This window comes from Oryzias latipes, chromosome 22 (assembly GCF_053564925.1).
Source record: "Oryzias latipes strain Hd-rR chromosome 22, Olatipes_Hd-rR_3.1".
NCBI lineage: Eukaryota > Metazoa > Chordata > Actinopteri > Beloniformes > Adrianichthyidae > Oryzias > Oryzias latipes.
The window spans coordinates 25,226,650-25,254,624 of record NC_136258.1 but is presented as its reverse complement, the minus strand read 5'-3'; the positions used below and the strand labels follow the sequence as shown (position 1 = coordinate 25,254,624).

The following is a 27,975-nucleotide window of genomic DNA, read 5'->3' as shown; positions in this document are numbered from 1 at the left end:
GCAAAAATAGCACAGATAAGTATAGAGCTCACCTGACCAAGGAGCTCAGTAATCTTCACAAAGGTTATAATTGTGTCCCCTCTTTAGTTACATTTTCCAAAAAATAAAAATAAAGATTTGCATTTACACAATAATATGCTGATTTAGGATTAGTATTATTATGCTTATCACCACATGAAATCATAAATTCATTCTGACTGTGAGGGCAGCAATGGCCTGATTTTAAGGTCTTTAAATGAGCTCACGTTAATTTTTGGCAAGGCCAAAATAATACTACAAACAAAACAATTCTATTTTCAAAATAGCAGAGGTCCACAGGCATTTTGACCAGACAAGGCCTTCGATGCAAACATCACTTAAAACTGATTGATTTGAACCACTATAATGTTCTTGCGCACATATGAAGGAAGAACTGTGGTTGAGTGGCTTGATGATAGCCAGAGTTCACAAATGTAAGTCAAACAAAAGAAAGGAATGAATATGAAACGGGTGGGATTGTTGTGCAACTGCCCCATCAGAAATATGGAAGTCCTCGTTGTGAGTTGGAAAATTCCTGATGCAGGAGTCAAAAACAGAAAACAGAGGAAAATGTGATGGTGGGAGGACATTGGAACACAGTAGAGCTACATTTAGATTCATTTTCTTTTTAACTACAGACAGGAAAAAGTGTTGACTGGTTTCCTTAATTTGCTCAAACTAAATTTTTGGTTAAAAGGAAAAGCTCCATTAGGTTGCCAGCAAGGATCTCACCTTTTTTCTGATACAGTTTTTTTGTTAACTTTCTAATCTTTTAAATCCCAATAATGAGCGTGTGTTGTACAGAGCACCATGGGATGCTTTTCTGAAGGTGGGTTGAGTACTGAGCTTCATGCTGGGACATAACAAGGTAAACAAAACAAGCAAATTAACTCAAATTCACAGCCATAAAAATTCCCACTTTTCACCCACAAATAAAAAGGTTTTTGTGCACCCGCAGTAGACACTGTACACACATATACACAAGCAAGAATGAAAGTAGAAAAACAGACAAAACCAGAAAGTCACATACAGAATATGAAGGCACTATTGCAAGCAAAGTCCAAAAACTATTTGTCACAGAAAACATCAACACCCATTTCCATATCCATTTCAGTCCCTTGGGCTAGATTTTAACAAAAGAAAAGCAAAAACAGGCTAGATTTTTTTTAAATAAAAGAATTGTGTTAGAGGTATGAAATGCTTTTGTGTCATACTTAGTTTCAGTGTGTGTGGTGTGTTTTTCGTAATAAAGGATCATAAAAAGACCTGGCCAGGAAGTCATCTGGGCATGCCGTGCTGTTAGCCAACTTTTCTGTCCACCTAAGCTCGAAACAGGAAAGGAGTTGCTGATTCAACTGTCTCATCTTTGTAACACTCATGCCTCCAGTGTTATTTCTGTCTGTAATCAGTTCACAAGTGGCTGAGAACATTCATATGATTCATGGTGCACATTTAATCTTATCTTTTGTTTTGTTTGCACTTTTCTTCCTGGCCTTCTCTTTGTGTTGGATGTTGTTGTTGTTGACTTCATTGAGCGAGCTGTAAGGGAAGTTATCAAGACTCCCATGTCCTTGACGTTCACACTTATACTGGAACTGTGTGGCAAGCTTTGGTAAATACGGTTAAAGCCGAGGTGTTCAACTGCCCAGAAACCATCTAGCCCAAGGGTCAGATTTACAAACACTTACACACACATGCAGGCATGCAAACACGCACGCAGTTGTTTGTGCAGTCACACGTCGTTCCCCTCCCACCCCCCCAGGCAGCAGACAAGGCAGTACATTCAGGTTCTCAGAGTCAGTCCCTTCAGAAATCCATCGGATCTTCCTCTGCAAGGCCATTGTTAGCAATGGTTCTGGGTCCATCTGTTGATGCAAAGCCATCACTTTCAGGTTTTGCTTTAGGGGGAGACGTCTTTGACCCCTCCCCTGGTGCGCTCCAGGCGTCAGACGTAGGCGGGTAGAAGTCGTCATCAAAGCCGCAGAAACCTTCGTCCACACCTTGATCGTAGCGCTGGTAGGTGGATGCGTGCACCTCGTTTTCTCTGGCTGTGATCTCCAGTGTGCTATTCCACATGCCGTAGCCAAAATAGATGAGCACCCCTGAATAAAAGGAGACAAGACTTTTAGCAGTCCTGAAGAATAAATCTGAAAGACACAACTTATGATCGAAAAAGTCAACCTAATTCTTTATTTACTGAGTTTGGTCAACAACCAGAGTCGCTTCTTACCCACGAGGCACCAGACAGAAAACCGTATCCAGGTGATTGCAGACAGCTTAAGCATGAGGTAGATGTTGACCAGCATGGCTGAAGCAGGTACAAATGGCACACAGGGAGCCATATAGGGCAATCGCTTTGGGTTCTCTGGCTGCTGGAGGATGATGATAACCAGAAGTGCAATGAGGATGATGAGGAGGATTAATAGTAATAAGGCCCACCAACGACCCTCCCCAATACTGTTGGCCCCTGGAAAAGAGAGAATGGATGAATAGAAATCTACCATACTTGTATGTTAAAAGTGTGTTGCTGTGTTCTCACCAAAGATGATGAAGGAGCAGAAAGCAAAGTTCAGGATGAAGAGCAGCAGCACACACACTGTGACGGTTTTCCCTGTTGCTGGAGTTGGCCTGTCCATTTTTCCAGGGAGCCCGAGTCGAATCCTCAAAGTGTAGTAACGTGGTCCAATCAGTTTCTTCAGCCGTCGGGACATCCCTTCTTCTGACTCCTCCGCTTCAATGCCTGAGGTTATGTCCACTGTGCCGTAGTTGGGGTGGCTGGCAGTGTACGCGTTTTTATCTGGTTTGCCAATCAGCATTTCGTTGTCACCCAACGAGGGCAGGTTCTTGGCTCCACAGGTGTTAGTTGGCACGCCTCCATATTCGTCTGTTTCACTGGTGGGTGAGCATGCATCCTTCTCACACTCAGCCAGCACACCCTCTTTTCTCTTCTTGTTTTGCTCCTCAGAGAGAAAGTTAACAAAGCCGTGAATGTCGCTCTCAGGTTGGTAACGTAAAAGTAGAACGCAAAGGCTCACCTGCAGAAGGAGCAACAGAGAATTTTTCAGTTTTCACTATGGTTTTTGGCTTAAAAATAGAAAGTTTTATAGATATTTTCACAAACATTTTCCAGCAAACAATGCGATTAGAAATACTTCAAATCGAATATTATTTTATATATATTTACAAAATATGAAGACATGATGCCTTTAACGTAAGTTGGAACCATTGACCGCATGTGAGTACCGGACCGCGTGAGTGTGGCATCACCCATAGAAAATGACTTACTTTCAGCTCTAACGAAATGAAGTTAATTCTTTTTCTGGCAAAACAGACGTCACCATGTTGGAACCAAATGTCGTCAGAAAGCAGAGATTGGTCCGAGTTGATTTGAGTCAACAATTCTATGGCAACCACTCTAACCAATCTGGAGTGAACACCCCTACCACTTGAAAGCAGGCTTGGGTGAATCTGTTAATTAAATATTTCAAACGCTGGACGTGAGACCACATACTTTTAGCTTGCCCGCAAGTACTTCCTGTTTGGAACGCAAAGGGGAAGGAGGTATTCAGTCCAGTTCTCATATACAGTCAACAGTAGAGACAAGAGTCAGTAAATGCCTCAACCAACATGGTAGCCTAATCGCTTGTTATTACACATTCAGTCACAGAGGCCAATGGATTTCAAATAAAATGCATTTCACTTAAAAAAAAAATTGGTTTATTCAATTTTATACAGACTCAATATTTTACATCTGACACTGAAGCAATCCCGATAATAAACTCAAGAGGGGCTACAGAAAAAAAATGAAACACCTGCCTAAAATGTAAATGTGCAATCAATGAAAATTTAAACTAAATTAAACTTGCAATAATTTGTGAACATAAGAATTTGGAGTTAACCTCCTTTCTCTCCTGAAACTTCACCCATCCATCAATATCAGGATTCAGATCCTGTGCAGAAACACATTTACTGTCATTCAAGTGAGCAAAACACAATGAAATGTCCAAGAATCTTTTTCTGGTTTCTGCCTACACCTGCCTTCTTCCTGACATTTGATGGGACGCCATCAGTACCCACACGGACATCACATGACCAGTTCACTCCAACATCGTCCAGCACTGTTACTAGAGAGCTGACTATGACTATCAGCTGTTGTTGTGGCCATCAAATCTATAACTCCGCTGTGACGGTCTCTTTAACACCTCTAATAAATATGCACAGCTGTGCAACATCCGTGATGTTGGTGCTATCATCAACAGCGGCCGAAAATCAATAAATGACTGGATTCCTTCATTTGGCCACCCAAGTCTCCTCAGAGATGTTGGATCTGTAATCGTAATTCTTGATTGACTCGTGTTGGCAAAGGTCGACTGCTTTTTGGGGCACAAGACTTCTACGACCTTCAGTGTTTTTCAATAAGTTCACCATCTTGAAATGGTTATGATGTTTGCTCCAACTTGTTTGCATTAAGGTGTTTGTCACTGCTCCATCACTGGCGTCACTGACGGCTGCAGTAAATGCAGATGGTTATTTTTCAGTCCAGCTAATAGTTGGTAATCTTCTCTTTTCTAAACTGCAAATGGTGAAACTTTTCTTTATGGTGAGTCTCATAGTGGTGCTGAATGTATTCTTTGAGCACTGCGACCTGTTGATGACATACTAAGTATGCAGGTTTTGCATTCAGCTCCATGAACAAATAAAACTCAGCACACCACTTCAACTTTTTTTTTTTTTTTTTGACAATATTTTGGTCGTTAGGGTGTCACGGTGTCAACAGTGGTGAGGCTTGCACGGAACCAGATTACATCTTACTCAGACACAGAGCTGTTTGGTTTCGCTTTTGGCACGTGCAGAGATATGCTGTTTCACCTGTTTTGCTTTTCCTTTGCACCCCATAGTGGCGGAATTGCGCATTTAGTTTATTTCTTTAAAAAAAATCATAACCCGCCACAGGAATGGACTAGAAATGTGCTTGTTTCTTTAAACATCCTTATAATTTTTACTCTTCATGACTGGGCCGGATTGAACCATCTGGCGAGCCGGACACGGCCAGCGGGTCATATGTTTGAATCCCCTGATCTAGGATTTATAAACTCAGGTAAATTGTCGCCTGTCAGTAAGTTAAAATAATGAGACATAGCAAGATAGGTGATGATGTCATTGACAGGCACACACACACTCAGTTTCAAAAGAATGAGCTAAAACACACAGCAACCAAAACTAATTATTCTCTAGGATCCAGAGCAAGTCATGTAGAGCAGCAAACTTTGTCTGGTGCTATTGGAATGACTGACAGTAGGCAGACACAGGGACATCCAGTAAACATCAATAGGGAATATCCACCCTCCATTATCCACCACTTACAAGAGTATAGGCCAGCAGTGTTCCGATGGACATCATCTCTATGAGGTCTCTGAGGCTGACCAAAAGACTGAGCAGGGCAGCAAGAAATCCTGAAACCACACAGGCTACAGCAGGAGTCTCTGTGTACGTGGAAACATTTGCCAGGAATCTGCAAACATGAAAAAAAGTACAGAGACTCAAATTTATGCAGTTTGAGACATTAACTTCACGTTGAAGACACAATGACACTAACTTAAATAGCAGGCCATCTCCTGCCATGGCGTAGATGACCCTGGGCATGGGAAACAGGGACCCCAGGAGAGAAACAGTCAGTCCAGCTATAGATCCCACCGCCACAATATACTTAGCGAACATACAGCCATGTGTTGCAAACATCTCCATCAATGGGGCATCAGCATCAATCTCATTGTATGGGACCATCAGAGTCAGTATCACAGAAACCTGCGTGGAAGATAAAGGGTTACTAGTTAAAAAAGTATCTATTTGCCTTCAAAACATTTTTACACACTTGCTAAACAAAGCATTCACTTTTTTTGCATCACAGACATCACAAGAAGAGATAAAGGCTTAGTCATATGCAGCCATACAGGGGTTGGCCTGTACGGGTGCTGCCGGTCTTTGGGTTGTTCAGGGCCCACGGAGGGTCATAGAGAATAGCAGCTTTATCCTAAATTGAGTATAGTTATGTCCAGCAAATCCCTTGAGGCTTGTGCAGCCACCTCAAGGGACGTCATGAAATGTACAATTGTCATGCATGTGGTAAATGTCATGAAGTATTTAAGGATAATGTCAGTTGCATCCACTCTAAGGGCAGTTGTGACCAAGTGTACAAGAAGCCAAATTGGACTAAAACAAACCCTAAAGCTCATAAGTGTAAATCTACATTCACACTGCCCTCAGCAACGTGCATTTAAGCGATCACTTTCGATGAAAAGTCTATGTATATGCAGCTTTTAGGCTATCACGTTCAAGACACTCATGTTCACTGTGCAGGTTTCTGTGACCATTTTTCGGGCTCTACGTACAAAACACACTGAACCCAGTCAGTCATATATCAGAATAGAGCTGTGAGAGAAAAAACCTGGGGCAAGATTTGCACTGCTTCAACATTTCACACCAAGCCTCTTCCAAGATGGCGGACATGTGCTCGTATCTGATAGCAATAGTCCAGTGTGAACTCCATTTGTCACATCCTCAGTGTGAATGCAGCATAAGAGAAGTCAGAATGAATGACTGATTCATCTTAATGAAACAAAAGACAAATCCCCAAAATTTTGCACCAACACTGTGTCAATTTTTCTACTTTTTATCCGTTTGTGTCACGCTAAGTCATGCAGGGCCATCTTTCACAAATCCCTCCTCACAACAGAGACTGGTTTATCAAAACAGGATGGAGAAAGAGAGGAAGGTGGAAACAAAACGTCAACAACTTGGTAACCCAGAGACTTTTACCAGTTAACAGCTAAGAGTATTTAGGAAATTTTTAAAGACATTAAAATTGAAGGTTTGTATTTTTGACCTGGACAAGTAAAAAATGAGATCTACAGAGATTTTAACTGGCAATTCCTAATCATAGTAATTACCTGTGCAAAGACATGACAGTAACTATCAAATGCTAATTACCAAGATGTCAAACTTCATGCTTGAAAAATGTAATTGAAAATGTCAGATATGAAAGGGCATCATTACGATAGTCACATATTAATTTCAGAACATATTCACTTTAAGATTCAGCTTTAACCTAACCTCTCTTCCTTCAGTCAGTGTTCACAGGCTTTCTTCTTCAGTCAACCATATTTACTGAAGACGTTGGAAGGAACAAAAGTGTCCCTGAAAATCTGTCAGTGAGATTGCTCAAAGGAGTATCTGGGTTAGTTTGATCATCTTGGAGGATTCATTATTGCTGCATCAATGTCACCTGAAAAAAGGGATGTGAACAGTTCTCATTGATTAAAGGGATTCTGGAGATCGAACAGCAGCAGGGAGAGAATTCCTGCAGGAGCAGGAAAGTTACTCCAAGGTGCCTACGTGAGAGAAATCAAGGTAGAGATTTAGAAAAGGTTTGAAAGTTGATTTGGAGGAATGGATGCTACTGTGATGAAAGGAGAAGTTGAAGTTGATGCAATCGTTGCCTCAGGCAATGTAAGAAAATTCCTCATCTCTGATTGGATGCTTTTACAAAGCACCTCCAGTAACAAGCATACAGCATACATTACGCAGCATGGAGGTTGTGCAAGCTGAATACACAAGATTCACAGGTGAGATTTAACCACAAAGTGCTACAGTGGATTTTTTTGCAACTTTTATAATTTTTATCTATTTAAATTAGTGAAAATATATGCTAGGTAAACTGTGTTGATGATGTGTGCCCTGAAAAGACCTGCAGTAAGTAATAGCTCATTGCTATTAACATACATTTCTTAAAAAAAAAAAAGCAATCGTGTTTAGGTAAATGAAATATTTGTGGTGAGAGGCGCTACTCACCGAGACATAAGCAGTGAGACAAGTGATGAGTGAGGCAGTAATGGCATATGGGATTGAGGTGTTGGGACTTTTGGCCTCTTCTCCGGTTGTTGCAATGATGTCAAACCCAATGAAGGCATAGAAGCAGGTAGCTGCACCCTGCATCACCTGCAACACAAAAAAAACAACAGAAGTGATGGCCTGGACAATAAAATCAACAGGATTTATTCTGCTGTCTTGCATATTAACTTAAAAGGCAAAATATATTATTTCAATCCAGTCTGATAATCAATATCCCTATAAAATGTCACATTAATAAAGAAATTTCCCAATTAAAGCACCTCCTAGTAGTAGCGAAGAGACATAAACAATAAAACAGGTGAGGCTAACAGCTTTTTTTTAATATCATCAATTAAATTTCTACTGTTATAAAGAAGCAGAATAGTTTTTTTTGTTTACCTAGATTATTGTTGTAAGAGGCAGAGCCCTTAAAAATTAAAGTCCAATAATACATTTAAAGAACTAGGGGTGGATCACAGAAGTCAATCTTTAAAATAACTGAACCTATCAAAAGAACCACATGGTAGCAGCAGTGGGATGTTTACCACATAATGAGTATTTTCTGACTGTCCTTGTTTTCACTTTAAAACCATTTGATTTATTATTCTTTGTTTTTTACTGTTTTATGTCCATTCTAGCAATGTCTAGGATTAATGCAACGATTGCCCTGCATGTGGTTATCAGCTGAATGTTGTTTTTATCCAACAGAAAAATTTTCACTTCACTAAAGTAGGTCTGAAGATTTAATGGAATAAAAACTGTGTCCATGAAATAGAAATAAGTGTCCAGTATAGTATAGTATATATAGGACTGCGTGTTTAAGTGGGGGTGGATTGCATGTGTTCATACCCCAGACCAGCCAAAGGGCAGGAATCTCCCCTCATCCCAGTTCTCTCCATTGACAAAAAACAGCCCTGCAATCATCATGAACACCCAGACTATGAGGTTGATGACGTTCAGCACGTTGTTGAAGCCAACAGAGTTCTTAACTCCCAAAGCCACTATAATCGTCACCAAAAGAGCTATAAGCAGTGCCAGCAGGTCTGGATATGACTGCTCTCCTTTACCTGCAGAGGAAGAACACACATGCCAGAGTTAAACAATGTAAACCTGTCATTTGGTCACAGCTGAAGCCAAAAACACCAAAATAATTCTATCAAACTGATAGTTACTTTTTTGTGCTAATTGTCGCGAACGAGGGAGGCTTTTGCCGTTTGTCGTCAAGTCAACGCATTCGCCTTTAAAAAGCAGGGAACCAACTTTTATTTAAAAAAACAACATTAATAGGACACTTTTTGTGAGGATATGGAGCAGCGAGCCATAGATACCTTTTACCAAACTGCATGGTGGGAATGCTTTTATGTGATTGGTCATTAGGTTTATATTGGCTCAGACAACAGAGCTGATCCCACTGGTTTTCATTAATGGCCAACAGGAAGAGTCTGACAATGCATTGTATCTCAGTTGAAAATGTGCTGATACGCATTCCAGGTAATACATGACACTGTTCCAACAAATATCCTTCCCATGACTCTAACCTGGAAATGTGTACCAGGAATCATTTCAAAACTCATTATGTTGTGACTTCCAACATAAGCAGCAAAATGGCATCTAAATGCTTGCTGCAAAAACATCAAACAGGGTTTGGATCATTTCCCAGACAGTCCCCATGACCCAGCATCAATATTTTGGTTAGGGTTTAAGAGTTAAGGAGTGATTCCATCCCAAAGTCCAGCTATACTTACCCACTGAACAGTAAAAGGCTTCTTTTCAGTGAAGTAAGTAATACCTTTGCTGAGCAACATGTTAAAAAAAACACACAAAAAGAAAGGAAAACATTTAATCTAATCTTGTTTTTTAGGTCAGGTCAGCAGATTTTTACCACTGTCATTCTACTCTACTTATGACAACTCTACTTATGATAAACCAAAGATAAAAAATGGATTTGATCTTTAAAAATGTTGTCTTTTCTTTGAAAATCTTAATAGATACTGATGTACAAGCAGCATAAATGATAATACAATGCTCTAATTCCGCATAAGTAAAACCATTTTGATATAAATATGGTGGTATCAGCAGCAACCTTATATTTATCCTGGCGGTCCATCATTTATACCAGGAGTTAAAAATAACCTGCAATATGACAAAATCCACAAAGGGATGAAATTAATTTTTATTATTGATGTCTTATGGCTCTAAAAAACCCTCAAAACACACTTCATACACATTTATTAGACAGACATTAACATTTTTAAGATTTTCTCTCTTGTTTGAACTACTAAAGTTCCACTTGTTTTACAGAAAAAAGTCTAATATTTTAGAATAAAAAACAAAGACATCCCAGCATTTTAAGATTTATGTCAATTAGGTCAATTCTGTGCTGTACAGTAGACGGTATAGAGATCCACAGCCAATGAGGATGGAAAACACAATGTGCTGTGCACAGAAAAAAATAATTTTGTAAAACAGTAAGACCTTAAAAGGTGAACCATTAAGGCAACACTATTCACATCACAGGTTGACAGTCATTTACGCTAAATTGAACACAATTAAACCTTTTTTTTGTCTTTGTTCAGTCAGTGTCCCTTAGTGTTCTGTCACACCAACATTAACAACATGAAAACTTGAAATGTTTTGGTTTGCGGAAACTGTTTTCACTTTCTTGTCAAACAAATAGAAAATGTTTAAATATTTTCTATCTGTGAAACTGTCAATATGATATGACATTATACTTCCCAACAGAGTTGTCACGTTTTAAGTAACAAATATGTGTTCCAAACTTTAAGCTGAACTTGAATAGTCAGCATCGTTAGCTAGGAGACAGTGGGTAAGTAAAGCCAATGAGTTGTGTCGTTGCTAAATTAGTTAAAATATTCTGTTCCACAGATGATAAGATACTAGCAAAGGCACTGAATAGTTGCGATGTTGCCCGCGATTCTTGTTACACCGCGTATTTTAGATTGAAGTTATGATTGGCTGTAAGCTAGTGGGTGAGTGGGGGATACAGATGGATGATGGGAGATGGTGGCGCGCTTACTCCACACCAATCGTCCAACTATGTCCTATAAAACGATAGTTTTTTTTTTTTTTGGCTAAAAACGGCATAATAATGATCAAAAAAACAACTAGCAACACTTTTCCAAAAGATCAAAAGACGATTGGAGTGGGCCTTTAATTCTTATCCATTAGAATTTGAATAACAAAATAACCAGTGGTTCTTACCCAAGCCATTGAGCACTCCAATATGTGAAATCATGAAGTTGCTGATGCTGTGATTGGCCAGAGAGTCTGCCATGCTGCTGAGGGCCGAAGCTCCTGCCGCTGTGCCGATGAGGTACTCCAGGATTAAGTTCCAGCCGATAAAAAAGGCCACGCACTCGCCCACCGTCACGTAGCTGTACGTGTAGGCTGAACCCGTGGTCTTAGGCACGCGAACACCAAACTCTGCATAACAGACTCCTTTGAGGTGGGGATGGACAGCAGAGCAGACAGATCCATAGAAGTTATTGGACAAACTCAAGTTAAGATATTAATAAGAGAATTTTGTCAAGCTCTAAAATGTTGTCCTACCCTAGTAACTTCAAACATACCCCTGATATAAATCATGCCAGTTTTATGATGACAGGAATTCACCTTTTATTATTTTCTGTTTAATAACTCCACAATGAGAGTATTAAAGCACCGGTCCAGTCTTACCTGACAGTATGGAGGCCACAGCGGCGATAATGAAGGACACAATGACCCCTGGGCCAGCCATCTCCTTAGCAACAAGCCCTGAGACCACATACATCCCTGTCCCAACACAACTGCCCACGCCGAGAGATACCAGGTCCACAGTGGACAACACCCGGGCCAGTCTGGTGCCATGGGAGCTGGTACCCGATGTGGATGAATCCAACATGGATTCCACAGGTTTGGTCCTCAGAACACGGGACGTAAAAGTATTCCATGTTGAGCCCCATTGTATCCTTCGAGGGTCCAGCTTCCCCACCAGACCACTCATCCTGAAGTTGAGCGGTGCCAGTCAGTGATTCTCGGATGTTTCAGGTACTGGACTCGTTTGCTGAGAAGTCGTTCGTCTAAAACTCCTGAATTAAAAATTTGGGAGTAGCGTTACTTCTGCAGCCTGTGATTCCAGTTCAGATGAATTCCATGTTAGTTATTCCCAACATGATAACAAAGGAAGTTCCCTAAAAGACAAAAAAAGTTCATTTATTTAGCATTTCAGCATATTTCCTTATACCATCATGCACTGCGCTTCATTTGAAAAACACAAGTCAATCCAGAGGAGCTTAAATGCTGAGATGCTGTTTGCTAATCAGTGCAGCGGAGCCTGACGGGGTGCTTGTAATTAGACGCTCACTCCCCACAGTTCTGTTGTCATTGTTGTGGGGTTCATTACTAACAGCCATAAATGCTCAATCATTTAGCTTTGGCTGACAAGGAAAGAGAGACAGCAATGAGTCAGTGTTACTTAAATGTACTAAACAATTCATATTCTTAAGGGCTGTTGTTAACCTTTCAGCTTATCCTGTCAGGGGTCGCCACAGAAAATTAAGAGCAATTTTAATATTGCACATTAAAAAAAAATACATCTTATTTCCAAAATTGGTCTAATTTGCAGATTATTAAGCTGTTACTAGAGACCTGCACACATATTTTTATTGAACGGGTGCATTTTGCTGCTTTATATCAAAGGGAATACTGCCATTAAAGTCTGCCATTAAATATAAATACATAAAAGAAAATGGGATTTATTTTAAGTTATATTTTTTAATAAACATTTGTTTTTGCTGCTTTTTTTTAAAGAGAATAGGTAAACGAAGACGTAAATAAGATGTGGGAACATTCCCCAACAACAAAGAGAGACTTTTAAAAGCCTTGCACTAAGATAATTAATGTATTATCTACACCTTTCTTAATCATACATTTCATTGTTTTCCTGTATTACAGTATATTCTCACCAATACCATAAAAAAACTTGGATAGATTAGTTGTCTTTTCTTTAAACCCCATTTTGACTATTTAATTTCTTACTTAGTTTTAGGCAGGCCAAATAAATAGTATCAGTCACATGTCATTTCTTTAAACATTTTTGGTGATTTGCAATTAATATTTATGAATAACACTAATACTTTGCAACAATTTATGTATGAGTTAACAGTAAGATGTTTTTTTTTTTTTTGACATAACAATTCAAATCAAATTTTAATAGCAAAATCAAAGCTTCCTCACTTCAAAACTGATAAGCCTCATAAATACATTCCAGGATTTCCCTTGGATGTCACACAGTTTCAGCTAAATGTATTGCTGCTAGTAAACGCTATCACCAGAGGTGAATCAAGAAGTTTCTTCACAAAGCTTGTGACAGTCAAACATGCTTCATTGCTTTGTCTTCAGTCCTGTTGCTACGGTGTTATTGGTGAGCCTGATAATGGAGGCTTATCAGAGCTAATAAATAACAGCTGGAACAGTCCTCAGCTGTAGCACTCTCCACCCTGCGCCGTCACTCCCTCTTAACACTGAAGTAGCACTCACCATTCATCTGTTCTGAAAGCAAACATTCGACAAACACACGCGCGCAGACTGTGCTCTCCCACTCTGCCTCTCAGCTTTAAGGCTGCTATTGTCCAACTGTTTAACACGACTAGACCAGGGCTCAAGTTGCGGCTGCACTCAGTGGGACTCATCGGCAGCCAGCTCAATTTATGATTTCATTGACAAGCTGAGAACAAAGAATGTTTGGGATTTCTTGAAATGACTCGAAGTAGGAAGGACAAGTCCAACTTTGATTCGAGTAACAGGTGTGAACATGAAAACAATCTGGTCAAAGAAGTCACTGGATAAATCGATGACGCTGAAGAAGATGTTAAAAATGTTGGTCACAAATGAGTTTTCATCAATTCAGAAGTCTTTGAATTAAGTCAAAAGTTATTTTGAAAATGCTGAATCCAGTCAAACCTTTCTAACTGACAAGAGATATCACCGGGGATGCCTAAATTACACACACTCTTTGAAACCCCTTAACTCTTCAACCGTTCACACGAGCAACGTGAATCAGCTGATTCTGACACGGAGAAAAGCGGCTTTTTATATTAGCTTTGCACCAATATGCATCACTTTACGTTACGCAACATTTTACAATAGTAAAGTGTAGCATAACAATCCAGCTTTTCTCTGGGACAGTATCAACTGATTTACACAGTTTGCATAAGCACTTTACAACTGTAAAGTGCTGCATATTGACGCAAGGCTGCTTTTCTCCACTTTAGAATCCCCTGGATTGCGACAGACTTGAAGAGTTCTGATAGTCAAAAGAGCTAAAGCTCCGGTGTTAGCAATTAGCTTTCCCCCTTTTGAATGATTTAAAGGTCTACTTTTACCTATATAGCACTAAAAATAAATACAACGATTTTTAATCAGCATTTGATTGAAGCCTGATGTGGATACAATACAAGTCATATTGTGACGACAGAGAGAGAACTGGCGAGACGTGGCTTAAATTCCCCTTAATGAGAGACTCTGATGCTTGTGCATGAATCTAATAACATTCAACAATTTCTACTAACCAAAAGAAATGGGATCTCAGAAAGTGTATCGCAGAGAGTGCCTCACACAAACAAAACTGCAGATCAATTTTCTGACCCTTTTATTTTCCCATTTTCAAACTGGCTCATAATAGCCACCTGCCACACTTGATCAACAGTTACTTAGGATTTGTTTGAACAGTCATGCACCAGAAAAACTGCGGTCAAAGAGCTGGTCTTGTTTTTATCTTTCCTGAACAGAAAGGTGGAAACCCAGTGGTTTGGTATAAATACAGAACAATTACCGTCAGTAATTGACTGTAAATGAATCAGAATGGGAGAATCAAATGTCGTCAGTTAAAAAAGATTTCTCTGACTCATGAATTTCTTTTTTGGTACCAGCTTGCTGTTAGCCCTGTATGGTCACTTGCAAGGTTTTGTTCAGGTTGCAAGGTTAGTGCCAGGTTATTATTGCTTCAGTAGATTTTTCGTCTTTCCTGCATAATCACAAAAACGCATGACACGGAACACTTCGATTGGAGTCAATCCAAACAGTACTTTCAGAAGGTAAATCTACACTCATCTTTAGGTGCACCTTAAAAACAACAAACAAGGCCATTGCAGCCTCAGAAAACAACAAATGACCAGTGACTGTCAGCACAAAGTTTGTAGATGTTCATAACCTCAAGACTTCACAGGAAGTTTGGTAAAGAAAGACTGGCGAGGAAGTTAAAATCCTCCACTTTGATCATAAAATTACTCCAAAGCTTTAGCAGAAGCCCAAAGACAACATCAACATATTTAAGAGTAAAGTGTGAAGGATAAAGTAAAGTTCAGGCTGCAGAGCAAAGGGAAAGTGTTAAGGGCGGGGTTTAGTGCTGCTAAAGGAAATCTAACCTTTTCCTGTGACCCCCCATCATCCACCCCACTCACGTGGACTGCCAGTGTAGAGTGAGTACGCTTAGGGCAAACTGGAGCACCACTGTCGTATAAATGGGCACTCACCCAAGTTTCATAGGCTGAGAACAGAGAATCTGATTTGAGACTTGAACTTTAAAACAAATCCTCCCTGTCAGAAGCAACAGAAAGGATTTCATTCCTAATTTTACTGTTCGTGTGACAGCAAACCTACAACTGTGCCCCCATTTGTTGTTTTAAAGTACCTCAGTAATAATTAGCAAGAACAAAATGGTAAGAGGTAATAATTGGAGACTTGACCGTTAGCTAGAAATTTCTAAGAGTTTCTTGCACCAAGATACTCAAGATACTGGCATTTTTTTCAGGACCAGGAGATATGATTTAAGCATCAATACTTATTAATTGTAAATACCATTGACTGAAAATGAGAACTGGACTGAGTGAGTGTGACGTCACCCAATGAGTGGGTTACTTCCATCACCACATTGGCGTTGTCAGTAAGCAGTAATTGTTCCGATGGCATTGTAGTCAACGTTTCTATGACAACCACTCTCACCATTTAGAAGAGAGCTTTTTGGAATTCCACACCCCCTAGCACTGGAAAACAGGCTCCAGAGAATCTGTCAATCAAACATTTTGACTGTTTGACATGAGACCACACACTTCTATCGAGGCATCTGATTGGCCAGTTTATGACTTGAACAACTCGTCGTACAGATAAAATATCACGGAAAAAAAGGGGGGGGAAAGAACATGCAAAAAACAAGGTAGTAGGATAAATATCCCAACGAATATAATGACTGAGTGATAGCTTTGTTTTTCAAAAGAAGTCTAAAGAAATATGGCTTCGTGGAGCCAGTGGCTACTCACTGTTAGGAACTTGAGAGAGGAGAGGTCCAGTTCTCATATACAGTAAATGGTATATACTTTAGTTTTAGCTGTAGTCCATATTGTTGACAGTGAAGCCTCCACAAATCCCCCAAAGTACAAACTTATATCAAATAACAGTAGAAAAGGATGTTAAAGTAATTTAGATTGGTGTGCCTCTTCTAACATTCACTAAAATCTTGTTTTATGATTTTAAATTAGATTTTCTTCCCTCAAAACCCTTTTTTTCTGAACACAATTACGTCCACAGGCAGATCAGATCAATATTTGAATCCTTGTCATGACAGCCATCACCACCGGTTTTCTCCAGAACTTCCATCCTTCTGTCCAATCAGCTGTGACTAAGGCTATTTCTGTCACTACATCTGCTTGTATCAAGAGGGCTGCATGAATAAGTGGATTGACTTGATGGTACAGAGAGAACTGTAATGACTTAATAAAGATAAAAGCTTTCCTGATCCTTCAACCTGGCAACCTGCTTAGTTTAAAAGGCTTGAGCCTCTTCTTTTTTTAAGAAGAGGCTCAAGACCCACCTTTTTAGTCTGGCTTTTATATAACTTTGATCATTCCTTATGTCTTTTATTATTCATCTATTTATTAATTGAGGTATTTATTTACATATTTAATTATTTATTTTCTTGTAAGGACTATTATTATCTTTGTTTCTAATATGCAATTCTTTTTATTGTTATTTTACCAATGATTCTTAGGTTATGTTTTAATCACTGACGTTTTTATTTTTTTTATTTTTTAATTACTAACATTCTTATATCTTATTTTATTTTTTATCTTTTTCTATTTTTATTGTTGTTATTTTATGATCATTTTTATTTTTTATTCTGATTTTTTTTACTCCAGTGTTTCCTCTGGGGGATCCATCGTTCTTAGGCACCACCAGCTTGACCTGTAGGGCATGCCGTTGCTGTGGTGCCCGTTCTGGTTGGGCGGGCTGGGGTCCCACTCTGTGGTCTAATAGCCATGGATGGGGCCCTGGGCTGCCCTGTGTTGGGCGGGCGCTGCGGTAATGGCCCCTGTGGTCCGGCTGGGCCTTGGAATGAATGGATCCCCATGATATCGTTTCCTCGCAGCAGTACCAAGCCAGACCTTCTTCAACTGCAGTTCTTTTTCTGTTCACGGTTCTAGTGGGGTAACTGGGTGGGTGGGGGTGGGGGTGGGGGCGGGGGGTGGTGAGGGAGGGGTACCTTCTTTGTGTGATTGTCCTTTGTTTTCTGTTTTTAATAACTTTCACTTTTTATGACTGTTTTATCTGTTTTTATGTTAAGCGCTTTGTGTTTTTAACCAAAATGAAAGGCGCTATATAAATAAATAAAGTTTGAGTTTGAGTTTAGATTTGGAATGCAGCTTGGCCGTATTTTCCTTACCTGCAGAAAAGAAGGAGCAGACTATTTGGTGAAAATCTGAGTCACAGCAAAATGTGTATCCTGATTTATTTTTAATCCTGTTATCTTGTGTTCTTGTGCATCAACTGTGTTCTTTGTCTTATTTTGAACACGCTTAGTTAAAACTAAACTGCTGAGCTGTGGGCACCCCTGAGGTTTCTTCGTTTTTTCCGGAATCCGTTTTTTTTGGGAGTTTTTCCTTACCGCGAAGGGGGGTCTAAGGGCAGGGATGCCAGTATAGCTTAGTCAGTTTGTTAGTTCATTTTAGTATTTTTCTATTGAACTCTTTGTATTCGTGATCCTTTTGATTTCATGTTTTACTTCGAAGCCCATCGAGACGACTGTTGTTGTGATTTTGGGCTATACAAATAAAATTGAATTGAATTGAATTGAATTGAGCTGTTCAGATCAGACAGCAGCATAAGAATAATACAATGGTTTATTAATAGGCATTATTAATTTGTTTGTGGACTATTAGATGTTAATTCTTCTCATAGTTAGAATTTATGAGGGAGTTTCTGCAGAGTGCTTGGAGCCCATTTCAGTCTGCACTTAAATCTCTTCAGTGTTCTACCATCATTCATCGTTATGCATTCATTTGCCTCAGCAAAACCTTAATGCAGGCATTTTTAATAATGTATTTTACAAACTTTTTTATTCAGCCTGTGTTGCTTAAGGTAAAAAAAAGCTGTGGGCAAATGGGCTGGTTTAGTTTGGGATTGATGCCAATGCAGCATGTCAAGGTACAGAAATATTAATTTCATTGTTAGTAGTCCCTTTTTTACTAACTTAAACCGTCCATGTAAGCTTGAGCTTCTGACAGACCAGAGAATTATTTATTTCTTTTTTTTAATAATAAAATGAATGCTGATATCCTCTTTGAAATTGTTGCTCCTACAGAAATTGCATTTATTGCATTTTGGCTGAAACAGCCTAATTAAGCCAGGTCTGGTGCAAAAAAGACAGATTTTGAAGGGTCTCTGTGTTCCTTTTAAACTACTTTGAAATATATTTTTAAGTTCCATTAGATCAAACTCCTAGGAGACAAAGCCTGAATGCAACATGTAATTCAGAGCTAATGTCACTCTGCTGCATCATTTCTTAGAACTATTTCTAGCTGGTTGCCTATCTAAAATCCTCACTACTCACAAAAAGTAAGATGTTGTGAAAAAGTCAGTGGATACACAGTGTTTGCTTCACTTCACAGATTTGTCGGGATAAAGAGGTAAAGAGATAAAGAGGTTATTGGGGTGATAGACACACCTCATTTTGTTTTTCCCACATAATGGTCTTACTATGTGCAGAATTCCTTCCTTATTGGGGCCAAAACCCCAAAAAATAAAAAAGAACAGCCTTTTCTATGAGGCATCAATTTCAAAAGGCTGTGGGCATAAAAAGTTGATTCTTTCAGTAACTCTCAAAGTGTCATCAGCAGACTTAAATCAAGACACAGAACTATTGCCAGAGTTTGGGACAGACACAGGAGGGGAGCCCCGCCAGTGACAGACCACAACCATGATCAGTACTTAAGGACCTCTGCATTCAGACATGGTTTATCAAATGCCACACAGCTGCAGGCTCATTTACCAAATGTGAGGGTTATTAGGGTTTCCAGACAAACCATTCACAACCGACTTCACCGCTTTAACTTGAATGCCAGACGACTGTTGCAGGCGACTGCACTGACACCATGACACCGCCATGAACATTTGCAGTGGGCACAAGACCATGTGACCTGGACAGTGCAGCAATGGTCTACTGTCATGTTCACTTGAACAGAAATGATGGTCGTCAGCATTGCCAGAGAAGGCGATGGGAGCAATACGCCAAGCCCAACATGGTCCCCAGGGTTGGTTTTGGTGGAGGAGGTGCATCAGATCGGGCCGGTCACCAGTCAGTGCAAAACCAGTTTGGTTATTGTAGATATCCTAGTCGCTGCACAGGCTTACCTCAGAGACATCATAGAACCATTATCATCCTTCAACTCCACCAGCACACCCACAACTTTCTGTTCATTGATGATAATGCTCCACCACATGGTGCTAGAATTGTCACAGATTGACTTCAGGAAGTGAGAGTGCCTCATATGGTTTGGCCAACAATGACCCCTGGCCCAAACGCTATACAGCACATCTGGGACCTGCTGAAGCAGAGACTGCATCATCGCACCCCACCCCCTATGTGACCTGGCAGATGTGTATGTAGCACTTGGGGAACGCTTTGCATCAGAGCAAAATCATGAGGTTAAAGAGGAGCAGGAGACATCGCTGTCAAGCTGTCATTCCAGCAAATGGTGAAAATAGCAGATATGGAGATGGTCAATTTTTGTCATTTGGTGCAATCTTTATTATTGTCCTAATTTTGGGGGTAATAAACTAAAGAAATAATGTTTTCTCATGCATTATTAGTAATATCAAAGAGATTTTTTTAAAGTATTTTCCTTAAAATTCAGACCAAGTAGGAAAAGCAGTCCTATGAGTAACAATATCCCTAACTTATTGGGAGTAGTGTGTCCAGTATGTGACATAGATTTTTGCAAATATGCTAACACATGCAGAGTTTTTAAGTTGTATTGCTCCATGAAGAATAAAGAAGTAGTTGAGTCCATTTCACTGATATGGTTTATATCTGTGGAATCAATTTAGTACGATTTGCTTTCGTGATCACTTGTTCTTCTGTGGCGTTTTCATCGCTCCTGCTGTAATGCAGCACAACAGAGGCCTGAAGCTCAAATCAAACAAGATCTAGCTGCAGACTGTGAAACAAACAAATGAAAAAAACTGTTTTTCCAAGCAGCCCTGGGCCTACCCAGCCATGTCAATGACATCTATGTCTATTTGTCTAAAGCGCTAAGAGAACAGCAGGGCCATTAGACTCACACAGAGACAAACCACATTTAATGCTCAAGAGTACGGTAAACCTCAAATAGGAGACATTTAGTCTCAAGCACAGGTTTACGCGTGACGGACTAATTCAATTTGTGCCTCTTCTGCACTGAACTGTTTTAAAATCAAGTTAATTTGATAAAATATTGGCATTTGCAGACAGTTGTTTTTTTTTATATTTGTGCGTAGCATCAATTAGATCCCTTCAAGATATGATTCCCATTAAATATGAGTCTGTCAGAAAACTCCTCACCTCCCTTCTCATTTCAATTACTCATTTTTGCACTCCCACTTGTTCTTTGACGATGCAGGGAATTGTTTGTCATAGTAAGCACTTTAAAAGCAAATGACTTATTTCCTGCTCTCCGTACTTGAGCTACTCTCTCAACTGTCAGTCAGTCTGTGCTGTTTCGAGCAATTTTCCTCCCCTCCACTTTCCGTTTCTGCTCTTAAGTCACTATAAATGTGTGACATGTTAGGTTAGACAGTTTTCCCACAGGGTTTGTTATTTTTAGATAATTTGAGAATTATTTCTCATTATGAGCAGTGGTGGGTTACAATGTAAGGGAACACTTATAAGGATGTTTAGTGTGTTTCCTCTATGTCTTCTAAAGCTGGCAGGTCTGAAAGCACATTTAAATTCTGGTTTGGAGCAGAAAAAAGCCACAATAAGAAATTGTTAAAGAGTTTGGAAAAAGGGAAATTCTCTTGAAGTCTTAGTCACATCATACGAGGCGTTGACCCATATGGGTGCTGCAGGCTTTTGTGTTGTCCAGGCCTGTAGGGGGTCATAGACAGGAGCGGCCGCATCTTAAGATGTGTCTTGCAGTTGCCTCGACGCTAATGCAACCACCTTAAGGGGCGTCATGAAAATGGAAAGTACCATTTATTGTGTAAAAGTATTGTGAATATTTATAAGGATAATGTAGGTAACATGCACTTATGACGTTTGGGTGATGCTGTCATGCGGTGCCCTTACGGTGCCACACTCTAGCTGTCAGTAAGGTGTGCACGCTGGCTCCTTACTGACTGCACGCAAATGCCACACTCATGGGGTGTGCACGTGATACGTTGGTGCCAGTAGGACCCCTGTAGGATGTCCACACAAACTACACCCTGGTTATCTAATTTCCTAAATTCTAGCAGTACGGCTACATGTAAAGAGTGTGCACTTATCTTGTGAACAGCCATTAAGTAGTGCACAGGATTTGGGGGGAGTTGAAAAAAGGAAAAATCCATACAACATACATGCACCTCACCTACTTGCCTATTTCTCACCCACAGACAGCCCTTATCCATCTGTAAGGGCTGTTGTGATGAAGGCTTTAAGTAAATGTGGAGTTAAGAGAAGACTCTTTTTGCTGTATGACTGTTCATTCTTCGTATTCGTACAGTTCAAAGTTATTTTTAGATAATACTGCCACTACATCAGCAACTGTTGCAACTGCAGGATTGATTTAGCTAAAAAATAAGTGCAAACCAAAGCAAATTTAGGGGATAAACCAGGATTTTTCTATCTAAATTTGCCAAAAGTTAAAAAGGAGAAAGAGTGTTTTGCGTCAATAAAGCTAACATCCACACTTAGTTGGCACTAGAGTCAATATAATGCAACAAAAAATAATAATAATTCAGAAATGTATTTTCTATAATTACTGCCTGTGTACATTTTTTTAAAAAGGAAGTGAACATTGGTACTTTCCAGTCCACAAGGAACTACAATCAGCCTATAATGACCAGAAAAAAATAATCAATTTTTAAAACAGAAACAATTATTCTCCACATAAAACATTTATTTCTAATCCTGAACTGTTATGCTAAATAACTGCTGGAATTATCATAAATGATGCTCACAAATGCACAGTATTTTTTAGAACATAACCTCACCACCTGTGCCACAGACTGTTTATTTTGACATGTTCAACAAATTTTAGTAAAAATGTTATTTCTTTCAAATTTCCATAAATCCTCATTGAAGCAACTGCAATTAAGAATCAATGACACAGATCAGACAACATTGTGGTCCCCCTCACACCCACTTTCCCCACAGTCTGGTGCTTTTCAATCAAAGCTCTCTGTCGTTCTTTTGTTCAACGCGAAACCCCAAACAAAAGGTGTGTCCGTGTCCACTCTGTTCTCTGTGAAACAAAAAACCAAGTGTGTGTTTTTGATTACATTAGCCTTTCTGCACAGACTGGTTCTCTGACATCAGCGCTCAGAGTCATCTGATAAAGAAATGGCATAGGGGGCCATTAGACATTCATAAATACGAGCGCCTGTGTGTGTGTGTGTGTGTGTGTGCTTCTGCTGCATGATTGTACTGCATGACTCATTTGATGGTAACAGCCTAGAGAGGATGTAACTAATTCAAAAGCATTGATCTGTGCTTGGGGAAAAATGATATTCACTCAATCATAGAGTTTGAAACCTAAAATAAAAAAATCAATAGTGAACAAACGTGTATTTCATAATTTATTCACCAGGTTTCTCTGCTTTTTCATGTGAAATTTAAACTAAATCTATTATCTTTGCTTTTAAAATGTTTTCTGTGAGCTCTGGGCTTTTGCTATGCTCCTGTACTTCAGCTCGTTACTGAAATGCTCCTGTCCGCAGCCCTTTGTGTCACATTTTAACGGGCAGGGTAGGTGGCTTTGCTGTCACTTTTCTGTGGGAAGTGCTGTGATCCGTGTCAAGGTGCTGCAGGAGGAGAACTTTTAATGATCAAATCTGGGCGTAGGAGCTTCAGCTCCAGATTTCCATGCAAAGTTCAGGTTGTGGCTTAAAGGAAATGATGTATGAAGCATCTCCTCTTTTCATCATGGTTGATGGTGCCATGTCTATCTCTCCACCTTGAAAGTGGTAATTGCCTTAACAAAGGGGCATGAGTCAGCAGAAAAAATAAACAACAAAAATTTGTTGTTCAATGTCACTGTTCTTTAGTTGGTTCTTAACTTTCCTTTACTAAATCAAATAACTGATTCACTGTCAGACTGAAAAAATTATTGTGTTTTAATGAGCAAAAGCTTTCAGGTTTAGAGCCTTTTTTCTCTCAACAAGACATCTCTAAAAATTATGACAGAGACAATAAAAGAATCAGTTAATCAGAAGAAAGACAAGAAATCTGTCTCCGATGTTTTAGAAAGATTTAGAATACATGAAAACAGAGCTAAAAATAGATATCCAGCTTTTTTGTCTCATAACTTTTCTGTCTGCTATTTGATGTAGCTCTTTTTTCAGCTCCAGTTTTCAGACAAAGATGCTTTGGATGTCACCCCAGTGGTGCAAAATAAAAATAAAAATCCAGTTAATTTGTTTGAAGAAAGTGAATTTGATTTGCCTGGGCACAACAAGCGTTACCATATTGTTTTATAAGACACTGATGGATTGAAATGACATTTCTAAGCAGTTGCGTTTCCATTGACCATCAAATTGCACAGATTGGATTTGCGATAATAAATTTGCCTAATGGAAACATGACAATTTAAAAAAAACTCACATTTATCGAAACAATTTTTTTTTGGCTCAGGCGAGGGGATTTTTGACCCATATTGAAATTGACATCTTTCACAAAACTCCAATGGGAAAAAAAAAGTTGTAATTAAATGAGTCACATGACCAAAAACCAAATGGCAATGCGCTTCTTGGTAGGAAGTGGGGGCCTAGCTGCACTGCACAGTGGGCGTCACAAGAGGTCCAGCAGCTCAGTAAAAGTTGTGTGTCTTATGCACCGCTCCATGGCCTGAATAAGACGCTGACATCTCCTTTGATAGATGATGCTGAGCGCTAGTGCTGTGACAGAAATGTGAATGTATCTGCTGTAAATCAAAGTATCGTTCACAACTGTATGTATGGATGACTTAACCCTTGTGCTATCTTAGATGACCCCACCCTTACATTGACGTGTTATTCCTACCATGACAAAGGTGAATAAAGGTGGAAAGATTTCATGTAATCCATGGACACCAGTGAAGATCACAAATCATTGAAGAAAAAAGGTTCAGAGCACTGTCTAATGGGTCTAGATCAGTGTTTTTCAACCAGTGTGCCGCGGCACACTAGTGTACCGTGGGAGATGGTCAAGTGTGCCGTGGGAAATTGCCCTCATTAACTGCTCTAACAACATTTTCCATCTCCAGGAGATCAGCTCTTTGTTCATCCAAACAGGCATTGAGAAAACACTGAGTAATTAGGAATATAAAAGATCTTAAAATTACTTTTTCTTTGTGTTTATTTAATTCTATTAAAGACATTTTGATAAGAATGACGGTATCGCGATTACCCTCCAGCTATAGCAGTTTGCGGAAAAATCCCGCCCCTTTAACTGTCTCCGCCAATCACTTTTGAAGGCTTAATCACATGTCATCAGTCTGACCAATCAGAAGTGCTTAAAGTCTTCACTTCCTTGTTCTTAATTCTGCTGAAAAGTCGCTCAGTTCTAACAAAAATACCAGCTAAAGCTCGTCTTTAGCGGTGTAGCTTTCCACAGAATCCGGTGTCAGACCGTGGAACAAGTGAACAAAACAATGAAGCTCAGAGACGCGAGTCCTTCTGCCCTTTTTCGGCCGTTTTCACACTACATCTCCCATGATGCATTGGCTTAAAGGGACAGCGCCTAATGAGTCGACCTTGTGAAACGTCTTGAAACCACAACAAACAAACAGTTTCTAAATTTTCTAATTTAACTTTTATTTCATCTCTTAGAAAAAACAGCAGCAACTTCCTGCTTTTTCTACCACAATTATCACAAAAATCCACGTGAGATTGTGGCGGGGGGGGGGGTCTGTCGATCAATACAGACCATGAATTTCTGCTTTTTTATTTTTTTTGGGATGCTGGTGTGCCGCGGGATTTTTGTCAAGGTTAAAGTGTGCCGTGGCTCAAAAAAGGTTGAAAAACACTGGACTAGATGACCCAACTCCCAATGTTAAAGTGCCTAGGATAGCACAAGGGTTAACAAGCGAGTTGGTTCGTGTTTAATCCCATAATTATTATTTAACAGTGTTATTGCGAAATTGTGGGGGGGATTTTTCTACATTTACAGCATCTCAATAAAATTGTCAAATGTGTGCACTGGAAACACAGCTAATGTCAGTTAAAACAGTTAGTCACCTTTAACACTTTTTCTACGGCGGTCCTGAAGTACAAATCAATCAATGCAAAAACTACTTTTAAAGATCACAACAACAATTGAAAAATCCAAACAAAAAAAACAAAAGAAAAAACTATAACTATAACATTATTTCCAAAAACGGAAATTTTCAGGACTAACAACTTTTTCCGGTTTCTGTAAAAAAAGAAACACAAAGAAACAAAATGAAGCACAATAAGAAAAAGACGGTACTGTGGGGCATTGAAAGTTATTTGGCATGAAGCAAAACTGGAAATGTTCTGTACTATCCATAAAACATTTGTAAGCAAGCGGCCATCGAAGACACATTCAAAAATTTCAAAAGTCAAATGTTATCCTCCAATCAGCAAAGTCCTTTACCAGTGTTTTATGTTTAAACATTTCATGTTGATTTCTGGAAATTACTTTTGTTTTCCAGTTTATTCTGATTCACTTTTTAGTGTTTGTTTTACTTTCTGGAATTGTGTTTTGATTTCTAAAATGTAATTTTGCTGTTTTTTTTTAATTATTATTATTTGTTTCACAATTTTAATTGTCGTCGTGATTTTTAAAATGGTTTTGAGTCGAGTGATTTGTAGATGTGATTTGTGCTTTAGGGCCACCATAGTTTTGGTTTGGTGTAGTCTGTAGGGCTTTTGCATCTTTAACCCTTGTGCTATCCTAGGCACTTTAACATTGGGAGTTGGGTCATCTAGACCCACTAGACAGTGCTCTGAACCTTTTTTCTTCAATGATTTGTGATCTTCACTGGTGTCCATGGATTACATGAAATCTATCCACCTTTGTCATGGTAGGGAGAACACGTCAATGTAAGGGTGGGGTCATCTAAGATAGCACAAGGGTTAAAACAACTGAAGTATCAGTTAATGCAAAATATAGTTTAAAAAAAATTATAAAATACTACAAAAAAACACCTTTCTGTGGAGGAGTGCAGCTTGTTTTTTTTTTAAGTTGAAATGATGCTGAACAGAGCAAGGCACGAGCAGACAGTGTCCACGCCTTAAAGCTTCTGCATTCATTTGTTTGCACGTGTCTCTCTGTTCTCTCTTTCCAGGCTGTGTTTCTGTGAGGAATATTCAGAGAGACACTCTGCAGTTGCCAAACTGGTTCGTTATATAACCGTCTGCCTTTTAATGATGTTGTTTTACGCCATCAGCTCCACCATCGTGGCGTTTCTCTTTATCCTTATTGAATAAAAAAAGTGTGCAAAAATAACAAGAAGCTGCTTATTTTAATCTTTGAAAATGCAAAATCTTCTAAAGTCATATAAAAAACGATTTACTGGTAGAAGATCTATGCAAACAGAAAAAAGCAAAGGATGAGTAAATCGACTTAAGTCTAGTCTTAAAAGACATATTTAGTGTAGACACCTGTTGAGAAGTGACAGGCCCGTCCAGCCTCCACAGAAGCTGTTTTCTGATGCTTGTTTTCAGCAGCAGGACATCATCAAAACTGAAGAGATGAGAAGAGCAGAAGTAAAGGGGGAAAAAAAGGCTTGTAGCAAATGGGAAAAAAAGCAGAAAGCCAGAGATCTGGCTATGTCATTAGGGATTAGCCCAGTTTCAGAGCTTCGGGCTTTCAGTGTCTGAGTGCTGCTGTCCTCACACCAACACGCACTCAGACCCAGCAGCGCGCTGAGCGCCTGCGCTCTTTGGAGGATCAGAAATAAGAGAGCTACAATCCTCTTTGTTTCCGAGATTTTACTCTTCATCTAATTAAAAATAATAACAAATATATATTTCACCTGCAAAAAAAAAAACGCCAGCGCCAAATATCTCTCCTAACCTGTTTAAGTTGAGTCAGTCCCGCCACCCTCTTCTCCTCCTCCTCCTGCAGCTCTGGTCCGCTGGGAGAAGCGACACCCGCCCCAACCCCCCCCCCCCCCCCCCTTCTCAAAGTAACACACCGCAAGGGTAGGATGCAAGAGCGGGCAGGGTAAGACCCCCCCCCCCCCCCCCCCCCCCCATTCCGCCAAACATCCCCTTCCCGCCGCGGTGTGCGCCATCGCGCGTAAAAAAAGGGAGCAGAACAAAGGAGGACGATACAGGCAGGGGAAGGGGACCGGATAGGACGATGATGGTGGGGAGGAAGGTGAAGCGCGGAACGCAAGTTTAAATAAAGAAAAAGTGGTGGGAAAACACTCACTGTGGCGCCGCGGGATCAGAAGATGCCCATGTCGGATGTTGCAGTCGGTCAGCAACATCAGCAGCAGCATCTCCGGGCTGCTCGGTGCAGGAGGGAGGAGGATAAGGAGGGGGGAGGGAGGGAGGGTGAGGCTGATGATGTAAAACGCTTTAAATCATTCAGGAGCCCGCTGCACGACATGT

At 39.8% G+C, this 27,975-nt stretch overlaps 1 protein-coding gene across 2 annotated transcripts; it reads right to left on the bottom strand.

The window, feature by feature from the left end:
- Positions 1-7: 7 nt before the first annotated feature.
- slc7a14a (solute carrier family 7 member 14a) lies at positions 8-27,965 on the bottom strand. Of its 2 annotated transcripts, none has more exons than XM_023951554.2 (10): positions 27,794-27,965; positions 11,602-12,095; positions 11,128-11,364; positions 8,755-8,972; positions 7,867-8,013; positions 5,615-5,823; positions 5,383-5,530; positions 2,558-3,053; positions 2,249-2,485; positions 8-2,120 (listed from the first exon to the last, which is right to left on the bottom strand). In XM_023951554.2, exons 2-10 carry the CDS (start codon positions 11,906-11,908, stop codon positions 1,825-1,827), a joined length of 2,295 nt encoding a protein of 764 aa, XP_023807322.1. In that variant the 5' UTR covers positions 11,909-12,095; positions 27,794-27,965; the 3' UTR covers positions 8-1,824. The 2 variants fall into 2 exon arrangements, with proteins under 2 accessions (XP_023807322.1, XP_078796985.1); XM_078940859.1 differs by lacking the exon at positions 27,794-27,965 and adding an exon at positions 27,434-27,515.
- Positions 27,966-27,975: the final 10 nt, after the last annotated feature.

Bases quoted from the DNA above. Each gene is read 5' to 3' on its own strand.
- slc7a14a (XM_023951554.2), bottom strand. From the start codon at position 11,908: ATGAGTGGTCTGGTGGGGAAGCTGGACCCTCGAAGGATACAATGGGGC. The intron at 5,824-7,866 runs GTGAGTAGCGCC...TCTTCCACGCAG, and splicing joins GTCTCACTGCTTATGTCTCG to GTTTCTGTGATACTGACTCT. The intron at 2,486-2,557 runs GTGAGAACACAG...TCTCTTTTCCAG, and splicing joins CTGCTCCTTCATCATCTTTG to GGGCCAACAGTATTGGGGAG.